Source organism: Salvelinus fontinalis, chromosome 17 (assembly GCF_029448725.1).
Source record: "Salvelinus fontinalis isolate EN_2023a chromosome 17, ASM2944872v1, whole genome shotgun sequence".
NCBI classification, from domain to species: domain Eukaryota; kingdom Metazoa; phylum Chordata; class Actinopteri; order Salmoniformes; family Salmonidae; genus Salvelinus; species Salvelinus fontinalis.
Window position 1 is genome coordinate 47265416 of NC_074681.1, and position 16689 is coordinate 47282104.

Below are 16689 nucleotides of genomic sequence, written 5' to 3' on the forward strand. Positions count from 1 at the left end.
TTCAAAGTTTAAAGTAAAATGGTCGTGCCACTTAATTCATGTGTGCTCTGCCAGCGTTATTGTTTTGATTGAAAGTGTCACACCCTGACTGTAGATATGCTTCTATTTTTTGTTTGGTCAGGGTGTGATGTGGGTGGGTATTCTATGTTGTATGTCTAGGTATTGTTTTCTATGTTTAGACCTGGTATGGTTCCCAATCAGAGGCAGCTGTCAATCGCTGTCTCTGATTGAGAACCATACTTAGGTAGCCTGTTTTCCCACTTTTGTTTGTGGGTGGTTGTTTTCTGTGTCTGTGTTTTCACCATACAGAACTGTTTCGATTTTCATTTATTTCCTTCACTTTGTTATTTTGTATTTTTCGTGTTCTGATATAATAAATTATCATGGACACTTACAATGCTGCATTTCGGTCCGATCCTTCCTACTCCTCATCCAATGAAGACGAAGATCGTTACAAAAAGGCATGATTTGCCAGATTCTCTAGGCATGGTTGTTTTTATTTAGATTTCTTTAATGAAGTTGAATTTGGTGATGAATTTGAAATTAAAATCAATATTCACAATTATTTGTGTTCTTATTCGTTGATAATCCAATGTGACAACTTACTCGACGTAAGTGTGACAATTTACCCACTGATGGGGCAAATTGTCACAAGTGCACACTTTCTATTTAACGGTCTACAACTCCATACTGAAATAAGATATGAAGATGTAATGTATGAATGTGCCCAAGACTTCCGTCTTTCATTTTGTATGACATTTATACCATTGTGATGTATTGTCCCCAGTAAATGTTAGACAGTGTAAAAAGTGTGACAACATACCTTGCTCTCCCCTATGATAGATGTTTTCGCAATCTAAATGTCGTATTCCTATTAACTTCCAATGTAGTGAGAGTGACTTTATCACGGTGCTACGTCATACCGGCTGGATTACTGCCTACTTGAACGCCAATAACTCAGATACACTCGAAAACATGAAATGACCCAGGAAATCAATAGAACATCACTCAGAGATGCACAAAAACAATATAACATTCAAAACGGGTTAACCTTTCCTTTAACTTCTGAATGTATTGCCATTTAGGACTTCGCTGCTGTTGCTTCCCTGTCCCACTCTCCGCCATTTTTCCAACTGTTAACGGAGATGAGGTGCGGAGTGCTTTATGTCTGTGGCAAATCATTTGAAAGATGCTAATCTCCTCCTACTAACGTTACAGCAGTTTTGCATTAGGTATTTGCTTAATTTATATTTGTCCCTTTATGATGATGATCGGGATGTATTAGTGGTAGTTTTGTGATAAACATTTTATGGAGAAAAAATTAATAAATAAACATATTTTCTCAGTTAGTTTGTTTTTCTAAACGTTAACAATCCCAATTTTGCTCATGTTCACACTCCTAGTACAGTATAATGTTCTGTATTGTGCTGTATTTTACACTATTTAACTAAACTCTACGGCACTGCACTGTATTCTACTGTGCTCTTCTGTACTGAACTTTGCTGTGCAATTTATGAAACATTGACGTCTCTGATTGGTTCAGATTTGGTCCGGTCTGGAACGACCAAATTTGGTATTTTTTGGGGTGCGGATCTCATTAGAATACTCAAGCTCTGCGCCTGCAGGCCTATGTATCAAAACCATACAATAACAGCTTACAGTACAAGTAGCAGATTGATTAGAAACTATAATGCATTAACAATATATTGTATGCTTGGTCACCTATTCAAATACTGTATGTGTAGTGCAAACAATATATAAAACATAAAAGAGTAAGTACATGGACTACAAGTTTACTTTATACAGAGCACATCTGAACAAAGGTAAGACTGGTCATCGTTTGGTCCCACTTCTCTTGATATCACTGAGACAGAATTAAAATCCACACTGGCTAAATGATTACGGCCAGTCAAATATTGATGAACTACTTCCACAGACTGATTAGCCAATTGTTAAGAGTACATGAGAAAACATGCTGATATCTGCAGTCATTCAGTAGACTGGTGGATCATATCTTATCATAACTGATAGAGGTCATGATACAACTGTGTACATTCTAGAGTGTATACAGGATACATTCATATATAATTTAGACAAGATGTCAATAATAAAAGCCACTGTGTATCTTATGTCAGGTTCTGTTAGGATAATTAAGTTCGTGTTCTTTAACCAGCTAAATTAAATTACTCAGTATGCTATATCAGGATTTGTAGGATACTGATGGAAATAAAAACAGACAGAGGCCCAGTCTACAATAGTCAAATGTTTATTTACGGGAACGTTCTCCCTATCATTTCCGGTACATTGGTCTATATACCTCACATTTTGTCATAAACGTCCCTCCTTCTCTCAGATACAATGGCAACATAGTTCACAAGTCTTCTTCTCATACATTGTCCGCCACCTGTTATACAATCTACTACAAGCCCAAGGTCTCTCCCCTCCCTGGGTGGGAAGACTTCCATCCCTGTTATCAATTTCACAGTGGTCACAAGTTGTCTGCCACAGTTCCTTGCCTACCAACAGTCCCTCTTTCTTATGGACAAACATGATTCATCAGACAGGATATAATTATGTTAGTTATAATTCTACGTTAAATGTATACATCATTTAGTCATTATTCATAAAATTCCCATAACAGGTTCTGATGTTGTCGCTCAATTCCTCATTGTTGCTACAGTATTTAAAGTTACTGTAAAGGGTAAACAACTAGTTACTGTAGAGGGTCAACGACCAGCACTCCCAGGGTGTTATTGAAGATAACCCTTCCCTCTACCTCTTTACTACAGTCTGGGTGTCTCAGCAGCTCCAGAGCTCTAGCCTTCAGCTCTGCAGGAGCCGTGCTGCTGAAGTTCAACACCTCAGTCAGGAAGTCCAGCAGTAGCTCTCCTCTCTGGTCCCCCTCAGTGAAACACTCTGTGATATCAATCTGAGAAGGTAGCTCGTAGCTCTGGTAACTCACTGTCTTAGAGTCCAGGTAGGTTTTAATATCACCTGTAGTGACACATTGACTGCTCCCTGTGTTACACAGTTGGGTCTTGAAGGTCCTCCAATGCTTCCCCCAGCCACTCTCACCTACAGAAAAAGTATAACAGTATAACAGTTCACACAGTATTTTTGATTTTGTGTATTATGTGTATGCCAGGAATCCCTGTATTGTTGCCAGACAAACATTCCTATTAGACAAGTATGTATTCAAATCAATAAGTAAAACATATAACAGAGCTCTGGCAGGCATGGGTTCTGATAAACCTATTTGACTCACCAGACACCAGAATGATAAGTAGTTTTCCTTTCTTGTCCAGGAGGCTCTGGTAGAATGACACTGTAGCACAAGGATCCTTCACGTAATACAACATCTGGATGAAACCCAGAGGAACTATCTGATTATTCTCATAAAAGACTGAATGTGACCTTAATAATGCAATACAAATGAATAGCAATAGCTATGTATGGTACAAACAGTGCATTCGGAAAGTATTCAGACCCCTTGACTTGTTCCACATTTTGTTACATTACAGCAAAAACAGATTTTTAGAAATGTTAGCAAATTTATTAAAAACATAAAACAGAAATACCTTATTTACATAAGTATTCAGACGCTTTGCTATGAGAGCTCCGGTGCATCCTGTTTCCATTGATCATACTTGAGATGTTTCTACAACTTGATTGGAGTACACCTGTGGTAAATTCAATTGTTATGACATGATTTGGCACACGCCTGTCTATATAAAGTACCACAGTTGACAGTGCATGTCAGAGCAAAAACCAAGCCATGAGGTTGAAGGAATTGTCCGTAGAGCTCCGATAGCCTTGGTTTTTCTAATAACTGCCTCGCCTGGTTCACCAACTACTTTCCAGACAGAGTTCAGTGTGTCAAATCGGAGGGCATGTATTCCGGACCTCTGGCAGTCTCTAAGGGGTACCACAGGGTTCAATTCTCGGGCCGACTCTTTTCTCTGTATATATCAATGATGTCGCTCTTGCTGCGGGCGATTCCCTGATCCACCTCTACGCAGACGACACCATTCTGTATACTTCTGTCCCTTCCTTGGACACTGTGCTAACTAACCTCCAAACGAGCTTCAATGCCATACAACACTCCATCCAACACTTACCCTAGTAAAACTGACTATCCTACCGATCCTCGACTTCGGCGATGTCATCTACAAAATATCTTCCAATACTCTACTCAGCAAACTGGATGCAGTCTATCACAGTGCCATCCGTTTTGTCACCAAAGCCCCATATACCACCCACCACTGCGACCTGTATGCTCTAGTCGGCTGGCCCTCGCTACATATTGGTCGCCAGACCCACTGGCTCCAGGTCATCTATAAGTCTATGCTAGTTAAAGCTCCGCCTTATCTCAGTTCACTGGTCACGATAACAACACCCACACGTAGCACACGTTCCAGCAGGTCTATCTCACTGATCATCCCCAAAGCCAACATCTCATTTGGCCACCTTTCCTTCCAGTTCTCTGCTGCCAGTGACTGGAACGAATTGCAAAAATCGCTGAAGTTGGAGACTTTTAATTCCCTCACCAACTTTAAGCATCAGCTATCTGAGCAGCTAACCGATCGCTGCAGCTGTACATAGTTCATCGGTAAATAGCCAACCCAATCTACCTACCTCATCCCCATATTGTTTTTATTTACTTTTCTGCTCTTTTGCACGCCAGTATCTCTACTTGCACATCATCATCTGCTCATTTATCACTCCAGTGTTAATCTGCTAAATTGTAATTATTCGCTCCTATGGCTCATTTATTGCCTACCTCCTCATGTCTTTTGCACACACTGTATATACTTTCTTTTTTTTTCTACTGTCATTGTGTCATTGACTTGTTTATTGTGTTATTGGCTTATTTATTGTTTATTCCATGTGTAACTCTGTGTTGTTGTCTGTGTCACACTGCTTTGCTTTATCTTGGCCAGGTCGCAGTTGTAAATGAGAACTTGTTCTCAACTAGCCTACCTGGTTAAATAAAGGTGAAATAAAAAATGTAAAAAGAGCTACGAGACAGGATTGTGTCCAGGCACAGATCTGGGGAAAGGTACCAAAACATTTCTGCTGCATTGAAGGTCCCCAAGAACACAGTGGCCTCCATCATTCTTAAATGGAAGAAGTTTGGAACGACCAAGACTCTTCCTCGAGCTGGCCGCCCAGCCAAACTGAGCAATCAGGGGAGAAGGGCCTTGGTCAGGGAGAAAGATCACTCTGACAGAGCTTCAGAGTTCCTCTGTGGAGATGGGAAAACCTTCCGGAAGGACAAACATCTCTGCAGCACTCCACCAATCAGGCCTTTATGGTAGAGTGGCCAGATGGAAGACACTTCTCAGTAAAAGGCATATGACAACTCGCTTGGAGTTTGCCAAAAGGCACCTAAAGAACTCAGACCATGAGAAACAATATTCTCTGGTCTGATGAAACCAAGATTGAACTCTTTGGCCTGAACGCCAAGCATCTGTTACGAGTCCCGCCGAGGATGGTGCCTCTTCCCGTTCGGGCGGCGCTCGGCGGTCGTCGTCTCCGGTCTACTAGCTGCCACCGATCCCCTTTTCTGTTATCCTTTTAGTTTGTCTAATTTGTTTCACCTGTTGTGTGTTTAGATTAGGGGTTATTTAAACCCAGTTTGCCCGCTCCCTTTTGTGCGGGCTTGTTTTTCTGTTTCGTGTTTGTGGTGTGTATTTTGTGTATTTTGTTATTCTATTGACTTTGGACATTTCTCTTTACGCGCCCAGTGTTTAGTGTGGCGTCACCGGTTTGTAGGTGATTACGTTAGGGAAATAAAATTCCACTTTTTTGAAAGAGATTCCTGCTCTCTGCACCTGACTCTTGTTTCCACCACTGGAATTGTTACAGAAGCCCGCACCATCTAATGGAGTCAGCAGAAGCAGCAACCACCCCTCTCCCATCGATGGAGGAGCGTGTCCAGCATCACACCGCCGTTCTCCATCGAATAGGGACAGCAATGGACATGATGATGGAGAGGATGGAACGATGGGAGAGGAGTGGTATCCCGACTACAACCCCAGCTCCTTCCCAGACGGCGCAACCTTCCCCATCAACGTCAGCATCAGGTTCAGGTGCATTGCGTCTTGCGCTCCCAAGGGAGTACGATGGAGCGGTGGCTGGGTGCCAGGGGTTTTTGCTCCAGTTGGAGCTCTACTTGGCCACTGTTCGTCCGACTCCCTCTGGAGAGGAGAGTGTTAGCCTCCTCATCTCCTGTCTGACTGGTAGAGCCCTGGAATGGGCTAATGCGGTCTGGAACGGCCCAGACTCTGTTCGAGACAACTACCCAGAGTTCACTCGCCGCTTTCGGGCCGTATTTGACCACCCTCAGGAGGGCCGAGCGGTGGGTGAGAGACTGTTCCACCTCAGACAGGAGACGAGGAGTGCGCAAGACTTCGCTTTGGAGTTCCGGACCTTGGCTGCTGGCGCGGGGTGGAATGACAGGGCCCTGATGGACCATTATCGATGTAGCCTTCGGGAGGACGTCCGTCGGGAGCTAGCTTGTCGAGACACTACGCTCTCTCTCGATGAGTTAATTGACATGTCTATTCGACTGGACAACCTGCTAGCTGCCCGCGGGCGTTCAGAGGGGGTCCTGTCCGTTCCACCTCCCAGTCCTCCCGCTTCAACCCCGATGGAGTTGGGAGGGGCTGCATCTAGGGGGGCCAGAGGAGGTGGCTTCTCTTGCACCTATTGTGGCAGGAGAGGACACACTTCAGACTGGTGTTGGAGGAGCGCCTCTGGGAGTGGAGATGGCAGGCGGAATACTCCTCGATCACCCCAGGTGAGTAGGCACAAGACTCACCCAGAGCTTCCTGTCGGTCACATGTTTTTGGTTATTTTTTTCCCTGCGTTTTTCCCTTCTCTCCAGCATAAGGCGCTCGTAGACTCAGGCGCAGCTGGGAGTTTTATGGATCGCGGTCTAGCCCGTAAGTTGGGTATTCCGTTGGTGCAGATAGACCCTCCGTTCCCTGTGCACTCCTTAGATAGCCGACCACTAGGGTCAGGGCTGATCAGGGAGGCCACGATTCCGCTGGACATGGTAACACAGGGGGATCATAGGGAGCAGATTAGTTTCTACCTTATTGATTCACCTGGGTTTCCAGTGGTGTTGGGGGTTCCTTGGCTAGCCATTCACAATCCCCTCATTTCCTGGAGACAGGGAGCTCTTCAGGGGTGGTCAGAGGAGTGTTCAGGTAGGTGTGTGGGAGTTTCCATCGGTGCCACCTCGGTGGAGAGTCCAGACCAGGTTTCCACTGTGCGCATTCCCCCAGAATATGCCGATTTGGCTATCACTTTTAGTAAAAAGAAAGCGACTAAATTACCACCTCATCGACGGTGGGATTGTGTGATAAACCTCCAGGTGAACGCTGCACTTCCCAGGAGTCATGTGTACCCCTTGTCACAGGAGGAGACGTTGGCTATGGAGACATATGTCACGGAAGCTCTGAGACAGGGGTTCATTCGGCCCTCCATGTCACCCGTCTCCTCGAGTTTCTTTTTTGTGAGAAAGAAGGAGGGAGGTCTGCGTCCGTGCATTGATTATCGAGGTCTAAATTCAATCACAGTGGGATTTAGTTATCCGCTACCTCTCATCGCTACGGCGGTGGAATCATTCCACGGAGCACGTTTTTTCACAAAACTGGATCTTAGGAGCGCGTATAATTTGGTGCGTATTCGGGAGGGAGATGAGTGGAAAACAGCGTTTAGTACCACATCAGGCCACTATGAGTACCTCGTCATGCCGTATGGGTTAAAGAATGCTCCAGCCGTTTTCCAATCCTTTGTAGATGAGATTATCAGGGACATGCACGGGCAGGGTGTGGTAGTGTATATTGATGACATCCTGATCTATTCTGCTACACGCGCCGCGCATGTTTCCCTGGTGCGCAGGGTTCTTGGGAGGCTGCTGGAGCATGACCTATACGTCAAGGCTGAGAAATGTGTGTTTTCCAAACAAGCCGTTTCCTTCCTGGGTTATCGCATTTCCACCTCAGGGGTGGTTATGGAGAGTGATCGCGTCAACGCCGTGCGTAATTGGCCGACTCCAACCACGGTAAAGGAGGTGCAGCGGTTTTTAGGGTTTGCCAATTACTACCGGAGGTTTATCCGGGGTTTTGGCCAAGTGGCGGCCCCCATTACCTCACTGCTAAAGGGAGGGCCGGTGCGTCTACAGTGGTCGGCCGAGGCTGAGAGAGCTTTTAACCAGTTGAAGGCACGTTTCACTGAGGCTCCCGTGTTGGCGCATCCGGACCCTTCATTAGCGTTCATAGTGGAGGTGGATGCGTCCGAGGCTGGTGTTGGAGCCGTGCTATCACAGCGCTCGGGCACGCCACCGAAGCTCCGTCCCTGTGCTTTCTTTTCTAAGAAGTTGGGTCCGGCGGAGCGGAACTATGATGTGGGGGACAGGGAGTTACTAGCTATGGTAAAAGCCCTGAAGGTGTGGAGACACTGGCTTGAGGGGGCTAAGTACCCTTTTCTCATCTGGACTGACCATCGCAATCTGGAGTATATCAAAGAGGCGAGGAGATTGAATCCGCGTCAGGCGAGGTGGGCCATGTTTTTTACTCGTTTTAGATTTACGATCTCTTACCGACCAGGTTCCCTCAACACAAAGGCCGACGCGCTGTCTCGTCTCTATGACACGGATGACCGGCCCATCGATCCGACTCCCATCCTTCCCGCCTCATGTCTGGTGGCTCCGGTGGTATGGGAGGTGGACGCGGACATCGAGCGGGCGTTGAGGGTAGAACCTGCGCCGTCCCAGTGTCCGACTGGCCGTAGGTACGTACCGCTTGGTGTTCGTGATCGATTGATTCGGTGGGCTCACTCAATACCTGCTTCGGGTCATCCGGGGGTGGAGAGGACAGTGCGTGGTCTTAGAGGGAAATACTGGTGGCCCACCTTGGCTAAGGACGTGAGACTCTATGTCTCCTCCTGGTCGGTATGCGCTCAGAGTAAGGCTCCTAGGCACCTACCAAGGGGGAAGTTACAACCCCTTCCGGTTCCACAACGGCCATGGTCTCATCTATCAGTAGATTTTTTGACGGATCTTCCTCCGTCTCAGGGGAACACTACCATTTTGGTCGTTGTGGATCGGTTCTCTAAGTCCTGTCGTCTCCTCCCATTGCCTGGTCTCCCTACGGCCCTACAGACTGCGGAGGCTCTATTTACCCACGTCTTCCGGCATTATGGGGTGCCGGAGGATATCGTATCTGATCGAGGTCCCCAGTTCACGTCCCGGGTATGGAGGGCGTTTATGGAGCGTCTGGGGGTCTCGGTCAGCCTCACCTCTGGGTATCACCCCGAAAGTAATGGGCAGGTGGAGAGAGTGAACCAGGAGGTGGGTAGGTTTCTGAGGTCGTATTGCCAGGACCGGCCAGGAGAATGGGCCAGGTACGTCCCGTGGGCGGAGTTGGCCCAGAACTCACTCCGCCACTCATCTACGAACATGTCGCCCTTCGAGTGTGTACTGGGGTACCAGCCGGTCCTGGCTCCGTGGCACCAGAGCCAGACTGAGGCTCCTGCGGTGGAGGAATGGGTACAGCGCTCTAGAGAGACCTGGCGAGCGGTCCAGGACTCTCTCAAGCAGGCCAGTGAACGGCAGAAGAGGAGCGCTGACCGCCACCGCAGTGAGGCCCCTGTGTTTGCACCAGGGGACAGGGTCTGGCTCTCGGCCCGAAACCTGCCCCTCCGCCTGCCCTGCCGGAAGCTGGGGCCGCAGTGTGTGGGGCCATTTAAAGTCCTGAGGAGGATAAACGAGGTGTGTTATAGGTTACAACTTCCATCTTACTATCGTATTAACCCCTCGTTTCATGTGTCTCTCCTCAGGCCGGTGGTAGCTGGTCCCCTGCAGGAAGGTGAGGTACCGGAGGTCCCTCCTCCCCCTCTCGACATCGAGGGGTCCCCGGCGTATAGGATCAGAGCCATTCTGGACTCAAGACGCCGGGTGATGGGCCTGCAGTAGCTCGTGGACTGGGAGGGGTACGGTCCGGAGGAGAGATGCTGGGTACCGGTGGGGGACATCTTAGATCCGTCCCTGTTGAGGGACTTTCACCGCCTCCATCCGGAGCGCCCTGCTCCTCGCCCTCCGGGTCGTCCTCGAGGCCGGAGTCGGCGCGCTGCGGGAGCCGCGCGTCGGGAGGGGGGTACTGTTACGAGTCCCGCCGAGGATGGTGCCTCTTCCCGTTCGGGCGGCGCTCGGCGGTCGTCGTCTCCGGTCTACTAGCTGCCACCGATCCCCTTTTCTGTTATCCTTTTAGTTTGTCTAATTTGTTTCACCTGTTGTGTGTTTAGATTAGGGGTTATTTAAACCCAGTTTGCCCGCTCCCTTTTGTGCGGGCTTGTTTTTCTGTTTCGTGTTTGTGGTGTGTATTTTGTGGATTTTGTTATTCTATTGACTTTGGACATTTCTCTTTACGCGCCCAGTGTTTAGTGTGGCGTCACCGGTTTGTAGGTGATTACGTTAGGGAAATAAAATTCCACTTTTTTGAAAGAGATTCCTGCTCTCTGCACCTGACTCTTGTTTCCACCACTGGAATTGTTACAGCATCACGTCTGGAGGAAACCTGCCACTGTCCCTACGGTGAAGCATGGTGGTGGCAACATCATGCTGGGGGATGTTTTTCAGCGGCAGGGACTGGGAGACTAGTCAGGATTGAGGGCAGATGAACAGAGCAAAGTACAGAAAGATCCTTGATGAAAACCTGCTCCAGAGCGCTCAGAACCTCAGACTAGGGTGAAGGTTCACCTTCCAACAGGACAATGACCCTAAGCACACAGCCAAGACAAAGCAGGAATGGCTTCAAGACAAGTCTCTGAATGCCCTTGAGTGGCCCAGCCCGGACTTGAACCCGATTAAATATCTCTGGAGACCTGAAAATAGTTGTGAAGCGACACACCCCATCCAACCTGACAGAACTTGAGAGGATCTGCAGAGATTAGCGGGAGAAACTCCCCAAATACAGCTGTTTCAAGCTTGTAGCGTCATACCCAAGAAAACTCGAGGCTGCAGTCGCTGCCAAAGGTGCTTCAACAAAGTACTGAGTAAATGGTCTGAATACTTATGTAAATATTTATTTCCATTTTTTAATTTCTAAAAAACAGTTTTTGCTTTGTCATTATGGTGTATAGTGTGTATATTGATGAGGGGGGGGGGGGGGGAACAATTGAATTCATTTTAGAATAAGGCTGTAAAGTAACAAAATGTGAAAAAAGTCAAGGGGTTTGAATACTTTCCAAATGCACTGTACTGCAGCACACACACCAGGCATCCACTACACAAATCCATGTGGTTAGTTCTAACCTGTATCATGTGTATGAAGTCCATCTTCTTGGTATAGTTCTTCTCTCGCCAGTCCTTCTCAAACTCAGTGGCAGTCATCTTATTCCAGGTGAATTTAATGTAATCTAGATTTGGTTTCTGGGACACCAAAACTACACAAAATAAAGATATACACTGAGTGTACAAACATTAAGGACACCTTCCTAATATTGAGTTGCAGCTTTTGCCCTCAGAACAGCATCAATTAGTCAACATGGGCCACAAGGATGCTGGCCCGTGTTGACTCCAATGCTGGGGCGGCAGGTAGCCTAGTGGTTATAAAATCAAATCAAATTTTATTTGTCACATACACATGGTTAGCAGATGTTAATGCGAGTATAGTGAAATGCTTGTGCTTATAGTTCCGACCATGCAGTAATATCTAACAAGTAATCTAACCTACCAATTTCACAACAACTACAGTGGGGCAAAAAAGTATTTAGTCAGCCACCAATTGTGCAAGTTCTCCCATTTAAAAAGATGAGAGAGGCCTGTAATTTTCATCATAGGTACACTTCAACTATGACAGACAAAATGAGAAGAAAAAAAATCCAGAAAATCACATTGTAGGATTTTTTATGAATTTGCAAATTATGGTGGAAAATAAGTATTTGGTCAATAACAAAAGTTTATCTCAATACTTTGTTATATACCCTTTGTTGACAATGACAGAGGTCAAACGTTTTCTGTAAGTCTTCACAAGGTTTTCACACACTGTTGCTGGTATTTTGGCCCATTCCTCCATGCAGATCTCCTCTAGAGCAGTGATGTTTTGGGGCTGTTGCTTGGCAACACGGACTTTCAACTCCCTCCAAAGATTTTCTATGGGGTTGAGATCTGGAGACTGGCTAGGCCACTCCAGGACCTTGAAATGCTTCTTGCAAAGCCACTCCTTCGTTGCCTGGGCGGTGTGTTTGGGATCATTGTCATGCTGAAAGACCCATCCACGTTTCATCTTCAATGCCCTTGCTGATGGAAGGAGGTTTTCACTCAAAATCTCACGATACATGGCCCCATTCATTCCATCCTTTACACAGATCAGTCGTCCTGGTCCCTTTGCAGAAAAACAGCCCCAAAGCATGATGTTTCCACCCCCATGCTTCACAGTAGTTATGGTGTTCTTTGGATGCAACTCAGCATTCTTTGTCCTCCAAACACGGCGAGTTGAGTTTTTACCAAAAAGTTATATTTTGGTTTCATCTGACCATATGACATTCTCCCAATCTTCTTCTGGATTATCCAAATGCTCTCTAGCAAACTTCAGACGGGCCTGGACATGTACTGGCTTAAGCAGGGGGACACGTCTGGCACTGCAGGATTTGAGTCCCTGGCGGCGTAGTGTGTTACTGATGGTAGGCTTTGTTACTTTGGTCCCAGCTCTCTGCAGGTCATTCACTAGGTCCCCCCGTGTGGTTCTGGGATTTTTGCTCACCGTTCTTGTGATCATTTTGACCCCACGGGGTGAGATCTTGCGTGGAGCCCCAGATTGAGGGAGGTTATCAGTGGCCTTGTATGTTTTCCATTTCCTAATAATTGCTGCCAAAGTTGATTTCTTCAAACCAAGCTGCTTATCTATTGCAGATTCAGTCTTCCCAGCCTGGTGCAGGTCTACAATTTTGTTTCTGGTGTCCTTTGACAGCTCTTTGGTCTTGGCCATAGTGGAGTTTGGAGTGTGACTGTTTGAGGTTGTGGACAGGTGTCTTTTATACTGATAACAAGTTCAAACAGGTGCCATTAATACAGATAACGAGTGGAGGACAGAGGAGCCTCTTAAAGAAGAAGTTACAGGTCTGTGAGAGCCAGAAATCTTGCTTGTTTGTAGGTGACAAAATACTTATTTTCCACCATAATTTGCAAATAAATTAATAAAAAATCCTACAATGTGATTTTCTGGATTTCTTTTCCTCATTTTGTCTGTCATAGTTGAAGTGTACCTATGTTGAAAATTACAGGCCTCTCTCATCTATTTAAGTGGGAGAACTTGCACAATTGGTGGCTGACAAAATACATTTTTGCCCCACTGTACCTTATACACACAAGTGTAAAGAAATGAATAAGAATATGTACATAAAAATATATGAATGAGTTATGGCCGAACGGCATAGGCAAGATGCAGTAGATGGTATAGAGTACAGTATATACATATGAGATGAGTAATGTAGGGTATGTAAACATTATATAAAGTGGCATTGTTTAAAGTGGCTAGTGATACATTTATTACATACATTTTCCATTATTAAAGTACCTAGAGTTGAGTCAGTATGTTGACAGCGGCCACTCAATGTTAGTGACGGCTGTTTAACAGTCTGATGGCCTTGAGATAGAAGCTGTTTTTCAGTCTCTCGGTCCCCGCTTTGATGCACCTGTACTGACCTCGCCTTCTGGATTATAGCGGGGTGAACAGGCAGTGGCTCGGGTGGTTGTTGTCCTTGAAAATCTTTTTTGCCTTCCTGTGACATCGGGTGGTGTAGGTGTCCTGGAGGGCAGGTAGTTTGCCCCCGGTGATGCATTGTGCAGACCTCACTACCCTCTGGAGAGCCTTACGGTTGTGGGTGGAGCAGTTGCCGTACCAGGCGGTGATACAGCCCGACAGAATGCTCTCGATTGTGATCTGTAGAAGTTTGTGAGTGCTTTTGGTGACAAGCCGAATTTCTTCAGCCTCCTGAGGTTGAAGAGGCGCTGCTGCGCCTTCTTCAACACGCTGTCTGTATGGTTGGACGATTTCAGTTTGTCCGCGATGTGTACGCCGAGGAACTTAAAACTTTACACCCTCTCCACTACTGTCCCGTTGATGTGGATAGGGGGGGTGCTCCCTCTGCTGTTTCCTGAAGTCCACGATCATCTCCTTTGTTATGTTGACATTGAGTGTGAGGTTATTTTCCTGACACCACACTCCGAGGGCCCTCACCTCCTCCCTGTAGGCCGTCTTGTCGTTGTTGGTAATCAAGTCTACCACTGTAGTGTCGTCTGCAAACTTGATGATTGAGTTGGAGGCGTGCATGGCCACGCAGTCATTGGTGAACAGGGAGTACAGGAGAGGGCTGAGAACGCACCCTTGCATCCAGTGTTGAGGATCAGCGGGGTGGAGATGTTGTTACCTACCCTCACCACATGGGGGCGGCCCATCAGGAAGTCCAGGAACCAGTTGCACAGGGCGGGATCTGTAGTCGATGAACAGCATTCTTACATAGGTATTCCTCCTGTCCAGATGGGTTAGGCAGTGTGCAGTGTGATTGCGATTGCGTCTTCTGTGGATCTATTGGGGCGTAAGCAAATTGGAGTGGGTCTAGGGTGTCAGGTAGGGTGGAGGTGATATGGTCCTTGACTAGTCTCTCAAAGCACTTCATGATGATGGAAGTGAGTGCTACGGGGCGGTAGTCATTTAGCTCAGTTACCTTAGAGTGTTGGACTAGTAACAAAAAGGTTGCAAGATCGAATCCCCGAGCTGACAAGGTAAACATCTGTCGTTCTGCCCCTGAACAAGGCAGTTCCTAGGCTGTCTTTGAAAATAAGAATTTGTTCTTAACTGACTTGCCTAGTTAAATAAAGGTTTAAAAAAATATATAATTGAAATGCTTCTCAGAGTTGTGTCAAGTTGGCTGGATATCCTTTGGGTGGTGGACCATTCTTGATACAGATGGGAACTGTTGAGCGTCAAACTCAGCAGTGTTGCAGTTCTTCACACAAACCGGTGCGCCTGGCACCTACTACCATGGCACTCCAATATTTTGTCTGGCCCATTCACCCTCTGAATGGCACACATACACAATCCATGTCTCAATTGTCTCAAGGTGTGACAATTATTATTTAATCTGCCTCCTCCCATTCATCTAAACTGATTGAAGTGGATTTAACAAGCGAAGGGATCATTCACCTGGTCAGTCTATGTCATGGAAATGTTTTTTACACTCATGAAGTCAATCAACATAAAAAGTGACTGTAAGATTAAGTTGTTTGGATATTCCATTGAATGAATCATGTATTACACAATCATACTGAAATTAAAAATATACACTTATAGTTGTCTTAAACCTTTCCATTGGAATCTGCAGTCCCGTGATTGTAATAACATTATACCCTTTTAATTGTGGTACTGGTAAACCCTTGCATTACAGTCTACTTTACCCTGATAGTTTTATTGTACTACTGTCTAACTCTAACCATACCTTTATAAAGGTGTAACTGCTGCGCGCTGGGCTCCACCACCTGATTGTCCACAGTTATGGCAAGATGCTTCAGACGCAGCTCCGAGAACATCTCCAGGTCAACCTCACCTGTTAAAAACCTCTTATAGCTGAGATCGGATAAGATCCCGTTAACGGGAACGATTTGACAACAGCCAGTGAAAGTGCAGGGCGCCAAATTCAAACAACAGAAATCTCATAATTAAAACTCCTCAAACATACAAGTATTTCACACCATTTTAAAGTAAAACTTCTTGTTAATCCCTTGTGACAGCTTCTATCTTTCTCACCTGCTCCACTTCCGACTCCCATCACATTAAGATTGGCTTTTCCCTCTCCAATTCTGTGGAAGACAAAGGCAGGATATTGTGCTATCGGGACAGTTAGCTACTATCATAAAACACCTTAGAGTCTTAGCTACATCCTTGTTACCTGGCTAGTATGTCAGGCAGGATGACGTGGATGAAGTCCTGCATGCACTGATGTTCAGAGGAGCATTCCAGGAACAACTGGAAGGACTTGAGGTATCTGTTATCATCCTCCACCAAACTCCTCATCGCATAAGACATTGCTAAATGGTCTGTCAAAACAATCACAACTTTACACTCCTTTCAGATGAGAATGACAGGACACATGAGAATGACAGGACACATTTACTGTATTTATATGAATGCAATAAGGCACCGCAGCGCGACAGTGCCACCAAAGAAACATAACCCCTCCCACTGTACTTCGTTCTTTGTGAAGGTGGGGGAAGGCTGATCCATTTAAGGTTGTGTCGTTCTTTAATTCCCATGGTGACAATTTAACATTATGAGGATGAACCAGCTAATCAAGGGACTTGGGTTTTCCAGTCAATCTACCTCCTCATTCGTTTTCGGAACATCTCCTTAAAATTCATTATGTTCTTCCTTTGCACTCAAATCAGTCAGACAACATGAAACGCTATTAATTAAAGTGATGTGTGTGGCGGTAACTACGGTAACAGATAAATCCTGATTAAACTGAGATCTAGTTCTCCCAGCTGTTCAGAATGAGCTGATGCCTGGGACTAAAACAGACCGAACCAGATTAATTAGATCTAACAAGAAGCCGTGTTCAGGGCTGCTCATCTGGCTGGCTGTGATACTACTGCTCTAATTCACTTCAGCCTTAAATAGAAAT

At 46.0% G+C, this 16689-nt stretch overlaps 1 protein-coding gene across 1 annotated transcript; it reads right to left on the reverse strand.

Moving 5' to 3' along the window:
* Positions 1 to 2713: 2713 nt before the first annotated feature.
* On the reverse strand, positions 2714 to 16099 carry LOC129814497 (histamine N-methyltransferase-like). Its single transcript, XM_055867655.1, has 6 exons — positions 15958 to 16099; positions 15816 to 15868; positions 15508 to 15615; positions 11324 to 11454; positions 3266 to 3359; positions 2714 to 3075 (listed from the first exon to the last, which is right to left on the reverse strand). The coding sequence occupies exons 1-6, from the start codon at positions 16092 to 16094 to the stop codon at positions 2714 to 2716; spliced, it is 885 nt and encodes a 294-aa protein (XP_055723630.1). The 5' UTR covers positions 16095 to 16099.
* Positions 16100 to 16689: the final 590 nt, after the last annotated feature.

Excerpts from the sequence above, each read along its gene's own strand:
- LOC129814497 (XM_055867655.1), bottom strand. The coding sequence starts at position 16,094 with ATGTCTTATGCGATGAGGAGTTTGGTGGAGGATGATAACAGATACCTC. Across the intron at positions 15,869-15,957 it reads CTGCCTGACATACTAGCCAG|AATTGGAGAGGGAAAAGCCA; the intron begins GTAACAAGGATG and ends TGTCTTCCACAG. Across the intron at positions 3,076-3,265 it reads ACTTATCATTCTGGTGTCTG|GTGAGAGTGGCTGGGGGAAG; the intron begins GTGAGTCAAATA and ends CTTTTTCTGTAG.